Genomic DNA, 15,568 nt, shown 5'->3' with positions numbered 1-15,568 from the left:
GGGGGGGAGAGGAGGTGATTCTTCAGGGCACATTCTAAATTTAAATAGCATCCTACTGTGAGATTAGACACAGACATAAGGTTGTCATCACATGCCTTCAAGAAAAGTTAATAGGAAAAGGGCCTTAAAACACAAATCAAAAGAAGAGCCCTGAGCTGCAATGGCAAAGGAGTGAAACTCATAATTCTGGAAGCAGCAAAGCATAATACATGGGTAGACAAACTAAGGTCCGGAAGCCAGGTCTGGCCCAATCACCTTCTAAATCTGGCCTGCACATGGTCTGGGAATCAGCGTATTTTTACATGAGTAGAATGTGCCCTTTTATTTAAAATGCATCTCTGGGTTATTTGTGGGGCACAGGAATTTGTTCAACCCCTCCCCCCATTTTGTCTGGCTCCCCACATGATCTGAAGGACAGTGGACCGGCCCACGGCTGAAAAAGGTTGCTGACTTCTGTCATAATACATGCAGGGGCATCTGCATCCTGGGTGAGGTTCCACAGTTCCTGACTGCAGCAGAACAATTAGCGCAAGTGAGAATGACCGAGTTCTTTCATTAACTGGGCAACAATCACAAAAGTAGCCTTGCTCTTGAGCTCCTTAATTAAGATTGTAGTGGTCATTTTTGCACAAAGGGGTCCTTCTGGTGCCACATAAACAAACCCATTGCATGCACTATAGGATTGCTCTGAATTGCTATGGGTTTTGTTTTGTTTTTAATATTGTTATAGGTTTGGGTTCCTTCTGAGCATAGGATGGAGGGAGTCACAATTTTCACACTCTAGTAAAACTTGCTTTTCCATTTGGGTTCCAGGCAAACTCATAAGTCCAGAACAAATTCAGACATGCTTCTGTGACACACCTCACCTACACAGCCTCCCTGGCTGGTTGTTCTCCATCTAAGGATGTTGTGGCATACGGCCAGGTGAGGTGAGAAAGGGCCCACCCACTTGTCCCTACGGATATGGTAAATAGCAGTACTTTACTGCTGCACGGTAACAACATGTTGCAATGTGATTCTCTTCCATGAAGACTGAAAGACAGTGAGAAGGGCTCCAGCCATCAAAAGGAATGGAGATGAAAGGCAGTGGAGTGATCTGCCACACTGGAACCCCAGCTCAAGAACCCGCCTTATCACCGCAAGACTTCAGGAGCATCAGCAGTGATGGGCTTGTGCCCGGCCTCTCGTGGCCTCTGACAACATGTGGTTTGGGCAGAAACAGATACAGAAGCTGAGAGTTTTTCACTTGAGTTTAGCTGGGCTCCAGGCAGTCAGGGAAGGATCATGGGGCATGTGGTCTGAGTAGTTGTTTTCTCTGGGAATCAGATGTGGGGTCTGTAGTTGTGTTGCCTATTGTAGGAATGATTTCCCCTCCTCAGATCCTCCATTTCCACATTTGTAAATAAAAGAGATATTAGAAAGATACTGGACGTCTCCAGGGTTCTCTCGCCCAAAGCAACCTGACCCTGAAATGCCTCACTGCTTGGGGAAGCGGGTTGCTGATGCCATTTGCTAACCAACGTAACTTCCCTGTGAGCCCTTGCTGAGGAGAAGAGGAGCAATGTGGGTGGAAATCTACAAGGGAAGAATGTTAGGCCTATGTGCTAGCCTATGAGAGCTCCCATTTTCCAACCAAGAGCTCTGTAAAAACCTAAAGCTTACCACACTCTGAGCAGCCATGGGCCCAGTAAAACTCATCACGTCTCTATCTGTCACTTCCCAGCGACAGGAAAGCAAATTGGAGCAGAAGTCTCCAGCAAGAGACCAAAGCCCTTAATTAAATCAGATTCATAAGCACAATCAGTGGCAGATGGTTCTGAAAATAGATTGCGCAGGTTTATCATTTACAGTAACATTTTTGTACATGCAGTTGTCAAGGTAAAAAGCTCCTCTTTCTCCCTTTCTAACAGTAAAATGCTATTTTTAGGCTTTTAGAATGTACCACTGAATCCCAATTAACAGCAAAGTACCAAACACTTGTAGTTAAAATTTACAGATAATTAAAATTTGCAGATTAAGAGGGAAAGTGAGCATGTCTCTTGTCGTTTAAGGTTTTTTTAAACCTTTTAATTCTGAGCCACTTTCTGCTTGGCTTTGATCTTATTTATGTATCTCTTCCCAAAGGACTGGAGGCCAATGTTTCTCACTGCTAAGATGCTTAAACACACAATTCTATGCATTAGGTTAGATTGATTTTTATTAAATGAACCCTGATTTTCAGGGCTGTTCTTTCCCTTGCCTATGAACAGTACACACACAAAATCAGTTACCTTCCCCAAGATCTCCACTGTGCCCATAGCACTCACTTCTCCTTCAGATCCTCTGCCTGCCAAGAAGGTGCTCTTGTGCTCTCCCTCTGAACTTTGCCATATCAGTTTCTGCTCCCTTGACCAGCTGATGCGAAGGAAGGGCCGTGGCTCCATGGCAGAGCAGCTGCTTTGAATGCAGAAGGTCCCAGGTTCAAGCCACAGTGGGACTGAGAAAGTTCCCTTCTGAAACCCCAGAGAGCTGCTGCCAATCAGGGCAGACAATGCTGGCTAGATGGACCAACGGTCTGAGTTAGTGTAAGGCAGCTTCTATATGAAGCTGGATGAAATGTGTGGACTAGCAGACTATTAAAGGTAAAGGTAAAGGTACCCCTGCCTGTACGGGCCAGCCGTGACCGACTCTGGGGTTGCACGCCCATCTCGCTTAAGAGGCCGGGGGCCAGCGCTGTCCAAAGACACTTCCGGGTCACGTGGCCAGCGTGACGAAGCTGCTCTGGAGAGCCAGCACCAGCGCAGCACACAGAAACGCCGTTTACCTTCCCGCTATAAAGTGGTACCTATTTATCTACTTGCACTTAGGGGTGCTTTTGAACTGCTAGGTGGGCAGGAGCTGGGACCGAACGACTATTAGGCGATGCTCTAGTAAAACCTTTCTCTGACCTGGTGTTCTCTAGATGTTTGAGGCTACAAAGCTGGGCTGGCTGGGAAGAGGCTGATGGAAATCCAAAACATGTGGAGGGCACCAAGTTGGGGAAGGCTGCCTATGGGCCTCAGACATGCTTGATGACACCTTCAGCCTGAATTTTAAGAAGTGCTTTAGATGGTTTAAATGTTTTTAGATGTTTTTTTTAAAAAAAATGTTTAAGAAGTACTTAAAAATTGATTTTAAACAGTACTGTTTAAACATTTTGCTGCTTGCCACCCTGGGGTTTCTTTGGGAGGAATGGTGGGATAAATTTTTTAGTGATAATGATAGTAATGATAATAATATGTTTTATTATTTGTACCCCACCCATCTGACTGGGTTTCCTCAGCCACTCTGGGCAGCTCCAAATAGAATATTAAACACAATAAATCATCAAACATTAAAAACTTCCCTAAACAGGGCTGCCTTCAGATGTCTTATGAAAGTCAGATAGTTGTTTATTTCCTTGACATCTGACGGGAGGGCGTTCCACAGGGCGAGCACCACCACCCAGAAGGCCCTCTGCCTGGTTCCCTGTAACTTGGCTTCTCGCAGTGAAGAAACCGCCAGAAGGCCCTCAGAGCTGGACCTCAGTGTCCGGGCTGAACGATGGGGGTGGAGACGCTCCTTCAGGTATACTGGACCGAGGCCATTTAGGGCTTTCAAGGTCAGCACCAACACTTTGAATTGTGCTCAGAAACGTGCTGGGAGCCAATGTAGGTCTTTCAGGACCAGTGTTATGTGGTCCTGGCGGCCCCAGTCACCAGTCTAGCTGCCACATTCTGGATTCATTGTAGTTTCCAGGTCACCTTCAAAGGTAGCCCCACGTAGAGCGCATTGCAGTAGTCCAAGCAAGAGATAACCAGTGCGTGCACCACTCTGGTGAGACAGTCTGCGGGCAGGTAGGGTCGCAGCCTCCGTACCTAGACACAGAATTGATCTGCACTTCCATGGACAGCTGTGAGTCCAAAATGAGCCCAAGGCTGTACACCTGGTGTTTTAGGGGCAAGGTAACCTCATTCAGAACCTCATTCAGAACCCCACACCTGCCTGCCTCCTGTCCCCAAGAAACAGTACTTCTGTCTTGTTGGGATTCAACCTCAATCCATTGACCACCATCCAACCTCCAACTGCCTCCAGACACTTAAACAAGACATTCACTGCCTTCACTGGTTCCAGTTGAAATGAAAGATAGATCTAGGCATCACTGGTTGATAATGGTCCGTCCGTGTTCGATCAACTTTGTTGAAGCCTCCCCAGGTTTTGGTCGTCCTCTCCCCAAAAAAGCTCAACAACTGGCAGGTTTTTATTTATTTATTGTGGGAGTAGATCACAGTCAACCAATCCAATTTGCACTATCTGGATTATTACATGAATCACAACGAGGGACAGGAGAGAAATTCAGTTGTTTGCACTTGAAGACAGACTAACTGAATTCACACATTCCAAAATGTTACATGAACCAAAAACCAGCCATTCTTTGAAATTCACACTTCTCCAAATTTTGCAGTTCTGTTTTCCAGTCAAGTAATGTGTATATACCAGGATAAAGTGTGCATATAAATGCAGGCATTTATTAAAATAATACACAAATGTGCATTGCATGAGGGTAAATTGCTTTGCAAAATGTATACAACAGGAAAATTTGCATGCAAAAACTTGTATACTGGGAGAAACTTGCACTAAAATGCCAGTTTTTTGTGTTTTTTTTAGTTTTTTTTAAACCTGATGTGGAAATGTGGAGAATTGAACTGGAAACTGGAAAAATGAAAAACTGAGAAAAACTGAAATTGACATATTAACTAACTAAACTCAATGTATGAAACTATGAGGCACCAAAATTGATAAATTCACCCATCCCTAATAACACAATTATCTGTCACTCTAAAGAACAGATGTTAGCTGTAGCTAGGATTTCAATAGTCCAGCAATGGAAAACCTTGGGGAAAAGTCTACATTTATCTTTGCAGTATAAGAACTTACAGACTTTGGCTGCTGAGGGAAAAATAACAGCTAAACTGTGTGTCTCCAAAGTGATGAAGGATCCAGAATGCTTTTATGTCATCTGGTGGGGTTTTATTTCCCACGTGTTGGACTTAGATGCTCAACATTCACCATCCGTCCACACAAGCTTGGGAAATATTTCTTTCTCTTGTTATTTATTGTTTGCTTGCTTTGTATATGGAACACCCTGCTGCTGCACATTTCAGTTGTACGTAATGGCTATTATGTGACAATAATAATTTTTTTAAGGAGGTCAACCAAGACGGCCAGGAGCCTGGAAACCAAGCCTTGTGAGGAGTGGCTGAAGGAGCTGGGTATGTTTAGCCTGGGAAAGAGGAGGCTGAGGGGAGATAGGAGAGCCACCTGCAAATATCTGTCACATGGAAGATGGAGCAAGCTTGTTTTCTCCACTCTGGAGGGTAGGACTCGAATCAATGGCTTCAAGTTGCAAGAAAGGAGACTAAACATACGGAAAAACTTTCTGACAGGAAGAGCGGTTCGACATTGGAACAGTCACCCTTGGGAGGTGGTGGATGCTCCTTCCTTGGAGGTTTTTAAGCAGAGGTTGGCTGGCCATCTGCCATGGGTGCTTTAACTGAGATTCCTGGATTGCTGGGAGTTGGACTAGATGACCCTTGGGTCCCGTACAGCTCTACAATTCTATGATCCTTCACCCAGTAAGCTTCCTAGCAGAGTGGGGATTTGAACGTGGGATCCTCCAGTCCACCAGACCACACTTGGTTGAGGACCCTAACACATGAGTAAGCACTGTATGAGGGTCAGAAATAATGGGCCATATTTACAGGTTTAGATTCTAAAGGTGAAGAGAGAGACACATTGAGGAGGAAATGAATGGTTAGGAAAAGGGAAGGAACTTCTCTTGGGTTGAGGCAGGGTGAGCAGAGGTGCCTTAAGAAGAGAGCTGGATGTCAGGTGGAAGGATGCTCCACTGACAGGGAGCTGGAAAAGAGAGAGGTGCCAGAAAATGATTGGGGAACAGGACCACTAGCATATGTGTGGCTGTTGAGAAGAAAGGTGGGAAAGGAGACAGTCTCTTTGCAGACTAGAAGGATTTCAAATACAGAAGCAGTCCTAGGGATGCTCTACATGTTAAGTTTTCTAGCCCTAGAGATTAACACCAAACGTCTGCTCCACCCCACAAAAAACTCCTAGAACAAAATCTCACATTCCTCAAGTAAAGGACACCAGGAGACATCAAGCAAACAAGGTGTTAACCACTATCAAGATAACAACACACAGCCTCAGCCTAACTAGAATAGGCAGCAAAACAGGGTCACCATTGCCTTGCAAAACTCTTTCACAGCACAGAGCTTAATGACACAGCTCTCAACCCAGGGATGAGGCCAATATATAAACTCACAGCAAAAAAGAAAGAAGTCCATGATGTCAAATACAATTGCTCAAGCTGATGGTTTGTGTTACATAAAGTTGCTGGCACACAGGTAGCACTTTTGATGTGCTGCACATCACACTTCCTATCCCGCCCGACCTGCTTTCCACTCTCTGTTCACCCTTTGCTCTGACAGGCAAGCTCTGGTGGAGAAACTGGGATTTCTGAGTCCTTTGTGCCAAAGAAGCGGGGTGGTGGGGGGGGGGACACCATGTATCTTAGAGGAAAATTTCATGAGAACATTAACCCCAGAAAAATAGGGTTCTTAAAAATATTGCAATCTTTTGGTACAGCAAGGTTCTTCAAATATTTCATCAGAGGCAGATCACCACACAAGCAGCAAGGGTTTGCAGAGGCCCGCATCACACACAAGCAGAGTTCGAAATGTACCAGGTGTATTTTGCACCTGGTCATCGGCCACTTGCGACCGAGTGAAAATGCCCGTTTGCCAGGATGGTGCCTGACGTCTCCATCATCTGGAGGTGCCTGCCTGCGGATCCTTGGATCTTGCCTGTATTCACACACTAACAACACATCCTGTAGAATTCTGTCTGTCATATTTTATCTGCATAATCAGAATGAATTTCAGGAACCAAAAAGTCATATTGAAAATGTGTTTGGCCGAAAAATGGCAACTAGGCATTCCATTTTGCCATCTGTAACCCTGGTTTAAGGAGCCATTTGGCGCCTTGCATATATATATCTGAGTTTCTAACATTGCACACAAGCACACAACGGAATCTGGAGTAGTTGTGAGCAAGGCATTTCTATTGATCTAACACAGTGCTCTGCTCCCAAATTTTAATGGAACTGCTTCAAAGTACCTCGGGTTACAGCCGCTTCAGGTTGAGCTTTTTTGGGTTGCGGACCACCTGGAAGTACTGGAACAGGTTACTTCCAGATTTCAGTGGTCGTACATGCACAGAAGCGCTAAATTGCAACCCGTGCCTGCGCAGACGCGGGTTGCAAATACTGCGGGTTGCGAATGTGCATCCCGCATGGATCAAGTTCGCAACATGAGCGTCCACTGTAGTCACTTTGCTTTAACCTATGGAAACACATTTTCACTCAGTTAGAAGCTGGTTAGGGTTAGGGTTGTCGCACCCAAAGCACAGCACTTCAAAATCCAGCATACATAAGCCAAGTTGAAAGATCCGGTTTCAAGACGGGTAAGACAGACTGTGTTTTGCAGCCAAACCGGCAACACAGGAAGGTAACTCAAATATCATAGACCTATTTGCACCACATACCACCTCACACACAACTTCAAAGGGCACATAGCACTAAATATTCAGGTGAGCCAAGAAGCAGAGTGACAGATTCACCTGACACCTCCCCCTCCTACTAATGAAATCCCCTCAATGGCCAGCAACTAAGACATGTGCCCGCACCTGCCAGTGCCAGGAAACTGAAGAGTATACATGGGGTGTGGGAGAGAAAGACATATTGGGTGGGGAAGATGGAGTGGGTTTCCATCACCACAAAAAAAGTTGGACTCAAAAGGAATCAAGTGATTGGCTGTTTGCTTCCCTTGGATCAAGCCAAGTCCCCCAAAAAGAAACCCTCTTTTTTCCATGAACATCCAGGCAGGATCAGTTTGGTTATCCTCCTCTCCTACCTGATAACAACAACACAGTTTGATTTTAAGCAATTTGCAAGCCCTGAGATTCTGTATTCCTTCTTGTCTGTCACAAGCAATCCGGTTTTTTATAGCACAAATGCAATTCACCTGAGTTTGACTCTGAACCACATCTGCAGCTTTCATCACCTTTTCATTGTATGCAAATTAAAGTTCTTCTTCATCCAATATGCCTGATTCAAATCTCAGAAGAGACAAGGTGGGGAGGGAACTCCTGTCTTTGGGTCCACCTAAAAGGAGCCTTGTACATCACCAGGAAGGAGCAAAAATTGCCCAAGAGAAATGAAAATCAGATCCGATGCCTCCTCACTTATCTACATTTAAGTGTTTCTTTCCTGGCTCCCTTTAAACTTTAATGGATAGCTCACATACGATTCTCAGGCCTTTGGATTCCAGTTTAGTACTGAAATAGACTGTCTTTACCCCTAGACAACCTCTTACCACTGAGATTGAGGACCAAACTACATGTTGTGTGTGTGTGTGTGTGTGTGTGTGTATTAGCATGCACATAATTTTGCAGCTGAAAATTGCCCCTAATGACATATAGTTTGGCCCTTGCCGGCTCTTGTATCATCCTAGTTTGTTCTGTAGAATATACTAGACAAGATGAGGGATATCTGAGATTGGAACCCCCATCTGAAAGAAAATGAGTCAAATAGGGTCAGAAAGAGGTTTGGATCAAGACTGTTGAACTGGGTGAAAGTTTTTTTGTTTATTTTAACCTGTTGCCCCTGTTTTCCCAGTGAAAACTGTATTTCCCCCAAGCTGCTCTTTGCCTTCCGTAGGATTTTCCCACTCTCTGGGCCATTACCTAAACTTGCATCTGAATGATGTACTGCAGAGGTCTTTGGTCCCTGAGTCAGTTGCTGGGGTTAAACCTAGAGCATGAAGAGCCTCCTGGATCAGGCCCATGGCCCACGGGGCCCAGCAACCTGTTCCCACAGTGGTCGGCCAGAGATGCCCCCAGCAGCCCGCTCCCCTCCTGCAGTTCACAGCTACTGCTATTTAGAAACATCACTGCCTGATAGTGGAGGTAGAAAGTGGCCCTCCTGGGTAGTAGCCACTGCTAGGCTTCTCCTCCATGAATTTGCCCCATCCTTAGATAAAGCCATCACAGCCCCCAAAGGGAGCAAGTGCCAGAGTTCAGCTACACGCTGCATGAAGAAGTCATGTCTTTTATCTGTCCTGAATCTCCCAACATTTACCTTCCTTGGATGTCTACGAGTTCAAGCACTAGGAGCAAAGAAGACTTTCTCTACCCCATACATAATGTAATATATTTTATTTTATTCATTACATTTCTACACTACACTTCATCCCAGGATCACAGGTCAACTCTTACTTGCCTCTAAACTGAAAACTGAAAAGGAAGCTCCATTTTCACACCTAGAAAACTTCAGCGGAGAAAAATAACAAATATATATTTGCTGCTAACTTTGGCTATGTGTTGTTAAGCATGTGCCTTCCAAATCAAAACAAACTTTTCTGATGAAATTGACTGCAATGATAGCCAACAAAGCATTATTAAAATATTTGTGACCAAACTGAGCATTTTTCTGCTGAGTACAATGTCTAGGCATGTCACTGTAATCTAAAGGGTTGTTAATTTTTGCTAATTAACAACCACAAAGTTTCAGGAAAATGCCCGGTATCTCTTTCTTTCAATGCTTGTGAAGAGCATTGAAGCAAATGTCATTTCAGTTATAACGGTCACTGTGTTTCATAGGAACCAAAACATAATTTGCAAATTGTGTATCAGTAAGCAATTATACAGCATTGTCCAAAGATGTCAGAAAACACGAAGCAACTCCAACTCAGATGGGGAGCTCCGCATGAGCAGGTGCTTTTTTGCCTCAAGAAGCAACATCTTGCATGCAGCTCTGGCATATATTATGGCAAAGGAGGGGCCAATAGTGCTTCTGGATTTCATCACTTCAGATCGCTGCAAGGAGGTACCCAATGAGTGACTGCTTTTATATGTAAATGTGTGTATGTCAGTCATATATTTTTCTCCCACAGAGCAGCAATCAGTCATGTGGCTCCCCCTTCCTGACGTCTAGAGTGGTACAGTCCAGAAACAGTTTCAGCTTCTCATCTGTTGTTTGCATGAACCTAGAGAGATCTGCTCTGGAAGGCTGGGACTTTTCACAGGCACATTCACCAAGCGCAATGCACAACCAGCCACTGATTCAACCATATGGATAGATATATGCTGTGAATGAATGAAAAGGAGGTGAAAACCTTTTTCATATTGTCTGATTAAAGGGAGATTCTCAGGAACATCAAGCAAAAGGGAGGTAGGACAAATCATGTACTTACATTGAACTCACAGAAATCAAGGCTATCGAGGCTTTTGCTTCTATGTATTCTCCCTTTTATTCTTCTTAGAGAAGGCTTTCCTTGGCTTATACTACAATTAGAGCCAGTGGGATTTTCAGAGGATGGCGCTACCCTGTTGGAGAGAAATGACAGCATTTTTAAAAGGAAGAAACCCTGTTCTGAACACCACACAGGCCTAAATCCTTTGTCCTCAATACCCTGTACTAACCAAGCCTAGGTACGTTTTCTGAACTTGTTTTCTGCTGCTGCTAAGCAGAACCTTTTTCTGTCCAATGACCACCCTTTGTCGTGGGCAGCCTTCCAGGGTCTGCAGAACAGAGGTGGCCACTGCCAGAGGCCAAAGTAGGTGTGGTCAGAAGCAAAAGCAGGCAGAGAAGTGAGTTGGACTTCCATCTTTGGGCAGTGGGCTCTATTTCAGCCAGGCAAAACCAGGGTGTTCCTATACACACAAACACAGGCACCTTTCTCCATCCTTCATCCAGACAAGCAGCAGATGCTATCACAGCTCAAGGACACATTTCAGCTCTGCAAAAGGAGTCAAGGAGGGTGCGCAGAAGGCCAGTGAGAGTATGGCCTGAGGGAGAGGCCTTGGGGCTGCATTCCACCTTCAGGTCAGAGGTTCCCCAATCCAGTTCCCAAGGACACAGCCCAGACTGATGGGTCCAAAATACAAGCGGGATTTTGACTGAATGTCAGGAGGAACCCAGAGAGGATGAGCTATTTGACAGTGGAGCAGGATGCTTCAGAAGATGGTGCACTTCTTCATCAGAGGTTTTAAGCAGAGCCTAGACTGCCAGCTGATTTGGCCTATCACGGAAATAAACGCATACTCTTTCCATTGTCTCAGTTTCCGTCCCCATCCTCTGTTTTTCCCATGTCAAATCATGGAGCATAAGTGTCCTGTCCTCTTATACTTTATAAAGTACTCTGCACTTTGATGGTACTATATAACAAACGACAAGTTACCACAGGAATGAATAAATAAGCAAGGAAGGAAGTGCACCATTTTGACTATCCCTGAAACCCGTCCAGGGAACACCTGGGCCTCGGAAGACAGCCAGGGCTCCAGAAGACAGGACCAAGGCTAATGCAATGAAGCAGATTTTGGCTAAACATTAGGAGGAACTTCCACAGTGCCTGGGGAAGTGGAGGGCTTTCCTTTGCTGGAGGTAGCCTAAATAGAACCATCTATCACAAATGCTGTCATTTCCAGATACCTGCACAGAGCAGGAGGCTGGACAATATGACCTCCAAGGTTCCTTCCAACTCTGCCAATTCTGTGATTCTGTAATGGCAGGTTGATATGAGAGCAAGCATTCATTCCGGGACCACTGTTTGTAGGGCTTCAAAGGTAAGCACTGTCACTTAAGAATGCCCATTTTAATAGCATGCAAAAGACTCTAAAGTACAGACCACTCTTTTATGTGCAAAGCAAACCTGGGGATCCTCTCAGCTTCAAGAACCGGAACCCTTTGGTAACAAGACAAGGACTTTAATCTGTTTTTAAATAGCAACATGGATAAGGTTTACCTATGCTTCAGCATCAGTAACAGCCACAGGAATAATGCTTAACCTTTCTCTAGCATGCTGCAAGTACTTTGTGTGCATTATCGTACAACAACCCTGTAAAGCTGGCTTAGCTGGACTATCCCTGCCATAATTACGTATGCTGCAACTCAACCACAAAGCTTATGCTTTCACGCAGAAGGTCCCAGATTCAATCCCCAAACTCTCCAGCTAAAGCAATCAGAGGGTGACTCCACCATGGGAGCAGGGTCAGGGCAGAGGAGTGCTAGAGTCCTGTGTAGTTAAGTTGTGTGGGATAAGTTCCAATCTGTTACCTTCGAGGATGTGGACAGGCTGCTTGGATGAGTGAAACCAACCACCTGTCTCCTTGATCCTTGCCCATCCTGGCTCATAAAAGCGAGCCGGGAAGGGCTGGGCGATGGACTCTGTGGGGTGATGACTGCTTCCCTTTGTGAGGGAGCCTTCCCAGACCCACTGAAAGAGGTGGTCATTAAACCGATTTTTTTAAAAATGCATATTTGGACCTGGCCAATATAGCTAACTATCACCCAGTCTCAAATTCAGTGGGTGGTTGCTGAACAACTCCTGGCATGCTTGGAGGATGCACACCATTTGGATTCTTTCCAATCGGGATTCAGGCCTCATCATGGGACTGAAACTGCCTTGATCTCTGGGAGGCTATGAACAAAGGTGAGAGCTGTTTCCTAGTTCTGCTGGATCTCTCAGCGGCCTTTGATACCATCGACCATAACATCCTTCTGGACCGTCTTGAGGGGCTGGGAGCTGGGGGCACTGTTATACAGTGGTTCTGCTCCTTCCTCCTGGGCCGTGTCCAGAATTGGTGGCGGGGGATGAGTGTTCAGACCCCTGGGCTCTCACTTGTGGGGTGCCTCGGGGTTCTGTCCTCTCCCCCATGCTTTTCAACATTTATATGCAGCCACTGGGAGAGATCATCAGGAGGTTTGTGCTGGGTGTTCATCAGTATGAGGATGATACTCAGCTCTACCTCTCTTTTAAATCAGAACCAGTGAAGGCAGTGAAGGTCCTGTGTGTCTGGAGACAGTTGGAGGATGGATGGTGGCTAACAGATTGAGACTGAATCCTGACAAGACAGAAATACTGTTTTTGAGGGTGGGGGTGGGCAGGTGTGGGGGACTCCCTGGTCCTGAATGGGGTAACTGTGCCCCTGAAGGACCAGGTGCGCAGCCTGGGAGTCATTTTGGACTCACAGCTGTCCTTGGAGGCACAGGTCAATTCTGTGTCCAGGGCAGCTGTCTACCAGCTCCATCTGGTACACTGGCTGAGACCCTATCTGCCTGCGGACTGTCTCGCCAGAGTGGTGCATGCTCTAGTTATCTCCCGCTTGGACTACTGCAATGCACTCTACGTGGGGCTACCTTTGAAGGTGACCCAGAAACGACAACTAATCCAGAATGCAGCAGCTAGACTGGTGACTCGGAGCGTCCACTTAGACCACATAACACTGGTCCTGAAAGACCTACATTGGCTCCCTGTACGTTTCTGAGCACAATTCAAAGTGTTGGTGCTGACCTTGAAAGCCCTAAGCGGCCTCAGCCCAGTATACCTGAAGGAGCGTTTCCACCCCCATCGTTCAGCCCGGACACTGAGGTCCAGCTCTGAGGGCCTTCTGGCTGTTCCCTCCCTGCGAGAAGTGATCTACAGGGAACCAGGCAGAGGACCTTCTCAGTAGTGGCACCCGCCCTGTGGAACACCCTCCTGTCAGATGTCAAGGAAATAAACAACTACCTGACTTTTAGAAGACATCTGAAGGCAGCCCTTCCCTGTTTAGGGAAGTTTTTAATGTTTGATGTTTTATCACATTTTTAATATTCTGTTGGGTACCACCCAGAGTGGTTGGGGAGGCCCAGCCAGATGGGTGGCGTATAAATAAATTATTTATTATTATTATTATTATTATTATTATTATTATTATTATTATTATTATAGCTGGTAAGGCCAAAGACCTTTCTGTGACTGATTCCACAGAGACCGACTGCCAGAGACAGCAGACAAGAGACTAGAGAGGATGACTTAATATAAGGCAATTTCATAAGTTTCAATGAAGGCTTTTGACTCTCAAAGAGAATTAGAAAAAATCATGGAGGACAGGGTTATGAATGGCTAGTAGCCATGACAGCTGCATGCTACTCCTAAATGCCAGTTGCTGGGAATCAGTAGTGGGGAGATGACTCAGGTCCAGTTTGTAGGCTTCCTGCTTGTATCTAGTTGGCTACTGTGAGAACAGGATGCTGGCCTAGACTAGCCTTTGGTCTGATCCTGCACGGTTCTTCTTGCATCCTGATTTTTGCCTGGGTGGCTTCACCAAACCTATCTGAGGTTCCATTCAGCACTGAATGGAGCATTTTGCATGGGCATCCATCAACAAACATGTATTGTAGAAGCCAAGATTTACTGCCTCTTTGAGCCAAATAATTTTAATGCCATCTTGAGAGGAATTAATTCAGTGTTTTATTTTTATTTTTTTTAGAAAAATCTTAACCTCTTCTTGCCTTCATTGGAGTAAATTTATAAATGAGCAAATTATTCCATTTTTAGATTTGGTGTTAACCTTCTGATTGCAGTGAGATTGCTGCAGCAAGATAGCAAAAGCCACATTAATAATTATGTTGTGTAGGCAAAAACAAATAAACAAAACTTCATTTTTAATCAATTTTTAGACCTGATTTCTAAGCACTTGTTTCATACACAAGTTGAGTGGGAGGAGGGGACAGAGCTGCATTCATGTACTTATCTTGCTATATTTATATTCTGCCTTCCTTCCATTATAGAACTCAAGGTAGCCCACTTGGGGTTCCCAGATTCAGACCAGACCCAGACCTCCACAGCTTCAGCAAGGTGGTGGCCTCCTCCTATATACCCGGGAATCTCTTTCTAGTTCCACATGGTCAGAAACCTCATGAGAACTCAAAGTTCCCTCTTCATGTATAAACAGCATATCGGTGCAACCTCATGGCCAGGCTGCCTACAAACCTTTGGCAAGAGAAAAGGAAATGACTGAGATACCGGCTGACCTCTTTTACACTTGCCTCTACTCTAACTATTATTAGCCACTGCTGGAGACACTCCACGTGTCTTCTACTGGTCTGGCCTGTATATGAAAGTTACCTTCCTAATGCCATCATTTGCATTACAAGACCATATTAATGGGGGAAAGGGGGTGGGGGATGAGCCAAAGGGGAAGCTATTCTCCAAGTGCCCAAAATATTTTATTGTTGCTCTACTGGAAACAAGAAATGCCTTCCTAAGGGGTAATCCTCAAATCAGCACCCTGCAACAATGTACTGCTGTAACTCTCTCCTTTGCCAAATGCATATTAATAGGCATTCAATGTTCTGCTGCTGCCAAGCAACATTTTGCTGAGCACTGAGGTTAAGGGCGAGTTGGGTAAAAACCCTTTAAACAAACAAGCAAGCAAACCTTCTGACCCTACATTTAGTTCAAGAGCTAAAAGATAACTCACAAGCCTTTTTGTGCTCTACTAGGACATCTAAGCCCAACAAGAGGCCATGTCAGGTCATTCCATGGTCAGCCAGAGTCACCCAGATGTCTCCAGATGCCATCTTGCACAAGAACTGGACCATAAGAACATAAAGCGAGTTCCATTAGATCTGATACCCTTTCCCACAGTGGCCACCAGATGCCTCGGGGAAGAC

At 45.3% G+C, this 15,568-nt stretch overlaps 1 protein-coding gene across 7 annotated transcripts in view; it reads right to left on the bottom strand.

Annotated features, from left to right (window-relative positions):
• TJP1 (tight junction protein 1) overlaps positions 1–15,568 on the bottom strand; it is a 378,072-nt gene that overhangs the window by 282,576 nt on the left and 79,928 nt on the right. For all 7 annotated transcript variants that reach the window (XM_081170487.1, XM_081170489.1, XM_081170490.1 and 4 more), the window contains one exon: positions 10,326–10,458. In XM_081170487.1, coding sequence (XP_081026613.1) covers positions 10,326–10,458 — 133 coding nt within the window. The remainder of the gene's footprint in view (positions 1–10,325; positions 10,459–15,568) is intronic.

Source organism: Podarcis bocagei (assembly GCF_964188305.1).
Source record: "Podarcis bocagei genome assembly, chromosome: 14".
NCBI classification, from domain to species: domain Eukaryota; kingdom Metazoa; phylum Chordata; class Lepidosauria; order Squamata; family Lacertidae; genus Podarcis; species Podarcis bocagei.
This window is presented reverse-complemented; position numbering and strand designations above follow the sequence as displayed.